This window comes from Penaeus chinensis, chromosome 7, assembly GCF_019202785.1.
Source record: "Penaeus chinensis breed Huanghai No. 1 chromosome 7, ASM1920278v2, whole genome shotgun sequence".
NCBI classification, from domain to species: Eukaryota; Metazoa; Arthropoda; class Malacostraca; order Decapoda; family Penaeidae; genus Penaeus; species Penaeus chinensis.
The window spans coordinates 1,633,117-1,640,616 of NC_061825.1; the positions used below are offsets into that span (position 1 = coordinate 1,633,117).

Here is a 7,500-nt window from a genome sequence, read left to right on the forward strand (position 1 = left end):
GGTATGGTTGCACTAGGAAAAGGGAAACAGTAAAATATTGCAGAGTTTAGCAGTAATAGTATATTGTTTAATCATACTGTTAACACCTTTACAATGAATGACCATGTGAAAATGCTACAGTTGAGTTTATGTAGGACATCTCTATTAATTTTTCTTCCCCTACCATTTAAGTTCCTGCTGTCTCTTCCCATCTCAGTTTCAAATTGCCTCAAGATAATTTCCATAAAGGCACTGAAGTTTATGTTACCTTTATTCTCTTCAAGTAATTTGTTTTCTTCTTAATATGTATTTAGTGTAAGGCGTTTACTTTTCTCTTTAGGAACATAAAGATATTCAAGAACATTAATGGTTTACACAAACTAGATTTTCTGAGTAAATTATCATATTTAGAAATGAAAGGTTATGAAGGGTCTGCATACTGCACACTATATATCACAATTATTAAGCAAGCTAATTGTCTATTGCATCATATTTCAGGCACTGTTAACTTGGAATCTAAAAAGTGCATTAATAGCACAGACTGTTTTTATAAATTTAGAAACTAAAGGTGCAAAATCATTTGTCTCTGGAAAATGGCTATTGAAAAGTATTTGTTTCCAGTTGTTGTAAATAATAAGAGTATATCATCTATAATATTGATATGGGCGGATACTGATGTGTGAGACAATCCTGCATGGAAAACTTTCATTCTTTTTATATTCTGAGAACATTAAATTGGTTACGACATGTGAAGTATTACATAGTTTTAGTATTATTTCTTTAGGTTTGTAACAGGCTCCAATTTTCATCTTACATTGCCAAAAAATGAATTTGTTACCATATGGCAAAAGCATAGCATATACAGCACTATGCATATTCTGTCTCATAACAGAAAGGGTTTAGACAGTAAAAAGATGTGTTGTGCATATACCTAGTGTGATGATTTAGTTTTGTACCAAGAACTCACTCAGAATTTTGTAATTTTTCTTTTCTTTTTTTTTTTTTTTTTTTTTTTTGTAAAAGCATAACATACACAGTACTATACATAGAAACTAATGACAAAATTTACTGTGCAATCTTTTGTACTTCTGTGTTTATGATAAAACATAAGAACAGTACTCTACAAAGTTGATAATTTTCCTACATATATATATATATATATATATATATATATATATATATATATATATATATATCTTTAGCATTCACTTCTCTTGTTTTATTTTATAGTAATATGTGATTTATACCTTCATATAATTTTTTTCATACAAAGGCACTACTCGTCAAGAAGCTTTCCAAATCACAGTGGAAAAAAAAAAACAGTGATAGCAGGCTTATATATGCTACATAACAATAGCAACAACAAGAATAATCAAAGAGAAAAAAAATAACCAGTGAATTATAATAAAGACAACTAAAATGCATTAACTTTCTTTTTATACTTACTGCAGGGTTTAGTTCAGAAGAGTTGGAACTTTTGATGTTCAACTGTACAAAAACAATGATATGCTCCTACTTACAACTGTAAAATACCATGTAACCAATTTCGGTTAACATTGTCTGTCACAATGGACTTTTAAAACAGACACTTAAAGGTAGCTTGAAGTGGTTAAAAGAAACAAGTTCATGTTTTAAAGACATATATATGGCACAGCATACATGCATTCCAAGTATGTTTTAAGAGGCAGGGATTTGTCATACACTTAAGATTTCACATTTAACTAAAATTTATATTTCCATTTGCTGAAGGAGGAAGCCATTAATAATAATGATTATAAAAAGGAGAACACAGTTTATTAAATTCTTATACTGGTAAATATCTACAGGTAACTTCCCTTTTGCCAATTGACAGTTTTTTTCTTGGAATTGCTTTACTACAAAATTAATAGGCAAAAGAAATATGTACATGTATAAATATCTTTTTTGTTTATAAATGCCTGAAGCTTTCCATGGAAATGTTTACTCACAGTCTGTGGACTGCAACACTGATCTCTTTCAAACATGCTTTAAAATGCTATGAACAAATAATACTTTATTACTGTAAATGAAAATAAGGGATCTCATTTCCTTCAAAAGTGATCAAGAGAATGATACACAAAGGAGAAGGTACTGTTAGGGAGAATGAAGAAATACAGATGGGTACAGAGAAAGGACAAGGATAAGCTAGAGAGAAAGATAAAAAATACTTTAGGAAAATAAAAAATCAATATACACATCAAAACCAATATAACAAGTTTTAAGTAGGTCAGTGTTTCACTTTGAATTGAAACCTTGATTTCTGTCTTTTTGACTGTTTCATCTAATAAGAGCTTTTGTGCACAAGTTTGATTTACATGGATAGCTTTTAGACTAATCAGCATTTATCTCATTCATTTACCACTCCTTCTTCTATTATTAAAGAGTTGATTGTGCATATGGGTAAGTTTACCTACAGAGCTATCAACCAAGGATTACTAATTTCTTTAATAATTTTTTTATGATATAAATATGCTTGTATTTGTAACTGTAACTGTATCCAGAGTATTAATGGCAATAGCTGTGACTAGGAAAGATTGGCAGCTCTGTATGTGTGAGTTATAAAAGGATCCACTATATTCCATTCACATCCAATAGCAGAAGGCAGTACAGAATATCTGCCCCTCTAAATTAACCCTTTGTGTGTGTGTGTGTCTTTTTTATATACTACTAAATGTGTAAAACTTTGAACTCTCTTTGCCACATGATGACGACAGTGCATAGAGAAAGGCCATTACATTTTTTGTGGACTGGGACCTGGAAGTAGTCCTTTACAAAATTTGGTAATTCCATTCTAACAGATTTCTTGGGGCACACAGAGGATTAAGAAGAAGGCCTTCAGATATATGTCAAAAAAGAACACACTCTAAAACTTGGAATGTAATGTATCTCATTTTTTGTACTTACTTTGGCAAAAGCAACTGTTTCATTAAACCGGTCTTTTAGCGAGTGGTACAACTGACCGAACTATCACGAGTAGTACAGTCTTCCTTAGTTGTTAACCTTTTATGCTTTTCTTTTTAAGTGCTAACCATTTAATTCACTACTTTGAAAAATTGTGTAATTATCTACCGAAATGGTCCTGCTGCCAAAAAACATGGATTTACACAAATAGTTGTTGAAGAGAGACACTACAATGAATTTTCTAAATATGAATACACCACTTACATGTAACATCACACTATGCATGGAGAAAAAAAACATAATAAAAAAATTGAGGTATAAAAAATAAGTAGGTGATACACCTAAATGATTCATTAAAAAAAAACGTCCCCTAGTTCATAGAGGCAATTATTGGAAAAAAAGAGTTATGACTAAAATATGATTAAAAAATGCAGTAATATAGTTAGTCTCTGCTTGAGCACAAGTTGCCTTCACATGAATATTTACCATAATTCTAACAAAATGACCAAGTACTGCATTAGTGTAATATAGAACCCTCAAGCAGAGAATATGCTTTCCTTGAAAATATCACATAACAGATATCAGATTGCATCATTAAGACTCGTCTATGGAAATAAAAGAAAAATGCATTATAAGCAGAACTTATAACAAAAACAGAGGAGTTGTAAATAAAATGCCTTTTAAGTGAAGGGCTACCCAGTTTTTAACTGAACACTGCCTTCACACCATTTTATGGCTTCTCTTCTAACAAGACTCGTCTTCATAACCTACCAGACCATATAATAAGCATATGCCTATTCTGGACAGAAAAAAATTGCTTCCTCCTTGAATATCTGGCTCTATGTGTGGAATCACTAAAACATTTGCAGTACCAACTATGTTGCTACCACAGATATCACTACAGAAGTTGGTGGCAATAACTACCTGTTTTACTTGTTAAATGCTCTCTGTTGTGATGATTCTCATCAAGCTAAAATAATATATAAACATAAAAATGACCAAAATCATTATTGCTGGTGTAAATTACAGCTAGTGCTTTCTCAAACTGTACAAATCAGATGGTAACCTACTAACTGTATCAATACCATTACCTAAACACAATTGTACATACCTAAAACAATCTAGTTGAAAACAAAAACTGCCTTTTTCACTTTTCTTGCAATAAGTAAAGGAACTGCTCTGACAACCAATCAAGTTTCTAACTTTGAAAGAGAGCCATATTGACTTCTGTACTTGCATTAAGACAATGTGTCACACTGACAACGTTTTTTTTTTATATGCCTACTTGCAACAAATGCATTTACAATGCTGAAAGAAAATAAATCAAACTGAACATCACAGTTTTGGATTTACACTTCAACTCTAAAACACAACACTATGATATAGATGCAGAGCATATAAAGCATTGCTCCTACTTTAATATTTGTTGTTGGTTTTCTGATTTACAATAATAATTAATTATTATAACAAGGTACAAAGTTGTATCAACAAGAAATTTAAAATTTTTATACTTTGGTAAAAGTACAATATATATACAACTTGACATAGAAAAGCTGGTACTGCTGTTGATATCCATCAACATCTCCCAACGTGAACAACTCTAACCTTTTTTTCATCCCATTCTGGGATGTTTCCTATGTAACTCATCTATTTTTGTGCTATTGTCAACCTAATTTTTTCTTCTCTATCTCCTTAAGTATGAATCTGGTAAAATTTCTTTAAAACTGCTGCAATACCAAAGTTGTACTATTACTACTCTACTATCTAACTACTACAAGTTTCATATAATGATTACTCTTTCTTTGCAATTAAACAAATAAAATGTTTTTTTTTCAGATATACTTTCTACTTCTCCAAATAAATGGTTTGTATATTCATACTCTTCATTTATTTATTTTTTAACTAATATTTTAAAAAGTAAATATGAAACAATCTTCACAATGAGTGGCTCACATGTATACCATTTCTATATTACAATAATTCAAACTACCATTACATATAAAAATAGTGAAGTAAGTGCTGAAATATGATTTTTCATGATATGGTTGTGTGAGAGTTTCATGTTTGAAACAATTTAATCACTTATTCAGCATGAATTGCAGGCAGTAGTCTTTCAATTACAAACAGCAATAATTTTGATGCAAGAAAGAAACAATCTCAAAACTCATCCTACATTACGAATTACAAAAAGTCCTTACCCTCAACCTTGAGTTCAGGTTCAGGGAGTAAGCCGTCATGAGCCCTACTTTTTATCTAACTTGCTTGGTGTTGCCGTGTCACGGAAGTCGTATCTGAAACTTGGATATGCTCCATATGAGATGCGTTTCCCAGCAATGAGCGATTGTATTACCCATTCTGTTGATACAACGGGTATGGAGAGCTGCTCTGCTCGCTGTTTCTCTGCATCTGGGATTGTAGGATCAGCAACCACTACTTTTATGCTCTTGTCCAAAACTCTGTTCAAATTACCTAAGAGTAAAGAAAGAAAAACAATGTGGATGATGATAACATTTTGAATTATTATTATTATTATCATTGTTATTATTATTATTATTTTATTTATTTATTTATTTATTTATTATTTTTTTTTTTTACACAAGTAAATACACTTTGCAGTAGTTGCCTTAAACTCAACAAGAATTACAACTGTTCCACTCTACTAACCATTACGAGCAGGTTTCACTCGGACTTTGGCACCTGTGGTGTCCAGAAGGGGCTGCCAAAGTGGGCTAAACTCTGGGTTGCTGGATGTTGCAAGGAATATTCGTTCCCCGGTGAGGAGTTGCAGTGGGCCAGTCTGAGAGTCTTCCTCCAGACGGATCATCTGCTCACTCAGTTCACCTGAGTATTTTTCACCCGCAGGAAGCAAGAATGATCTCCACGAAATATCTTTGTTCTAGAAAAGTGGAAAAAGAATATCAATCAGCACATGGCATGTTATACCCATAGTCACAACTGTTTTTTTATAAATTAATTAGTGGATCCTAGCTTTTATTCCAGGGGGAGGAGGGTACATCTGAAAACAATCTTAGTGTTTCCCAAATGTTCTCTTTCTCTTGATCTCTTTCATATTTAAATTTAATGGAAAGCGATGGATTTTGTAAATAATAAATGGCAAACCTTAAAAACCAACATAACCAACAGATTTCAAATATTGCCACAGCTAATATTATAAAATCAAAAACTTTCTTAGCATATGTTTTGCTATCAACTTTTATAACAATGGATGTACTCCAACATTGACATAAATTTGCCTTTTATAACTCTTTTAATTAATATAAATGCTATCCCTAGCTTTTACTCATGCCAGACCAAGCCATGCACTGAGTGCCTTGTGCAGTAAGCTGCCTTGAGTTAGGAATTAAAAGCACATATGGGATATTTGAATTTTTAATACAGGAGACTAGAAACACAAAACTTGAGCGTATCTTAAGAGTGCCTCGGTGATCAAATTCAGGGATAAACTAGCACCACAACTATTCAATGTGCACAACACACAGCAGGCATGACTCAGTGTGGCATGGATACTTGCCATCCACCAAATATAGTCTCATTGTGAAATGGTAAAAATAGTTACCACCAAGCATGATGGAGTTTATGTAATCTGAAATCCCAAACGAAGAAATCCTACTCTACTCCAACTCCTGATTCAAGTGCCATCATCCATTTTACACAATATTCCCAAATAGCAGAACTGCATGGACTTAATTACTATGCATCCTGTTTTGACATTCAGATAAAGAATGTACATATGTTTGAATTTAACTGCTTAGGATTTCTTTTCTTTACTATAATAATAAACCTGTTACCATCAAAAGCTATAAAAGCCACTTAAATCCTTAGAAAACTGAAGAAAGAGGAACTGCCATGACAAGTTATCTTTGTAAAATTGTTATATCTGACTAATTGCTTCCTATGCTACAAATATGTAGATGGACAGATCAATCAAAACATAAATTTTGTAGGAGGATAGATAAATTGCCTCAAAACCGATGTGCATGGCACTTATGTACATGCCATGTAGACTATAGTTGACTTAATTGTTTTTACATATATATGGCTCCACCTTGTACTAAGTCACCAATGAGCCAATTATGAGTACTAATTGTCTCACCCTTTTACCCTTTTCCTCGATTTTCAAAAATATTTTGTTATTTTATATTGCTGTTACTAATGTCAATAATATCATAGCAATTATAATCAAATATGATAAAAACAATACCATCACTATTGAAAGCATAAAAAATAATAATAATAATCAAGGAAAGGTGAAATCAGGTACAGTCACAAGGTCTACTATTTGACTCCTTTGTGGCTAAGCACTTGCAGGGCCATCTATGTGCAGAGACATTTCACAAAAGATGAGCACAGTATATTCCTGGCAACACTGGGTTAATATATGATTAATTAATGGATAACTTTAATGGAGAAAAATGCAAAAGACGATCACAAAGGAAGAGACAAAGTGGCAAATATCAAGGCTTCTAGCTGAAACCGAGTCACCTCATGGCTGAGTGGATGTCAGTATAGCCACAAACATGCCAACACTGTTTACTTGTATTTACTCAAATAAATTAATTTATTTTGTAATGTATTACTTTT

The 7,500-nt window shown here is 32.1% G+C and overlaps 1 protein-coding gene across 5 annotated transcripts in view; it reads right to left on the reverse strand.

Annotated features, from left to right (window-relative positions):
- Positions 1 to 1,606: 1,606 nt before the first annotated feature.
- LOC125027059 (TP53-binding protein 1-like) overlaps positions 1,607 to 7,500 on the reverse strand; it is a 32,877-nt gene continuing 26,983 nt past the window's right edge. For all 5 annotated transcript variants that reach the window (XM_047615739.1, XM_047615738.1, XM_047615737.1 and 2 more), the window contains 2 exons: positions 5,563 to 5,794; positions 1,607 to 5,367 (listed from right to left, as the gene is read on the reverse strand). In XM_047615739.1, coding sequence (XP_047471695.1) covers positions 5,141 to 5,367; positions 5,563 to 5,794 — 459 coding nt within the window. In that variant the 3' untranslated portion in view covers positions 1,607 to 5,140. The remainder of the gene's footprint in view (positions 5,368 to 5,562; positions 5,795 to 7,500) is intronic.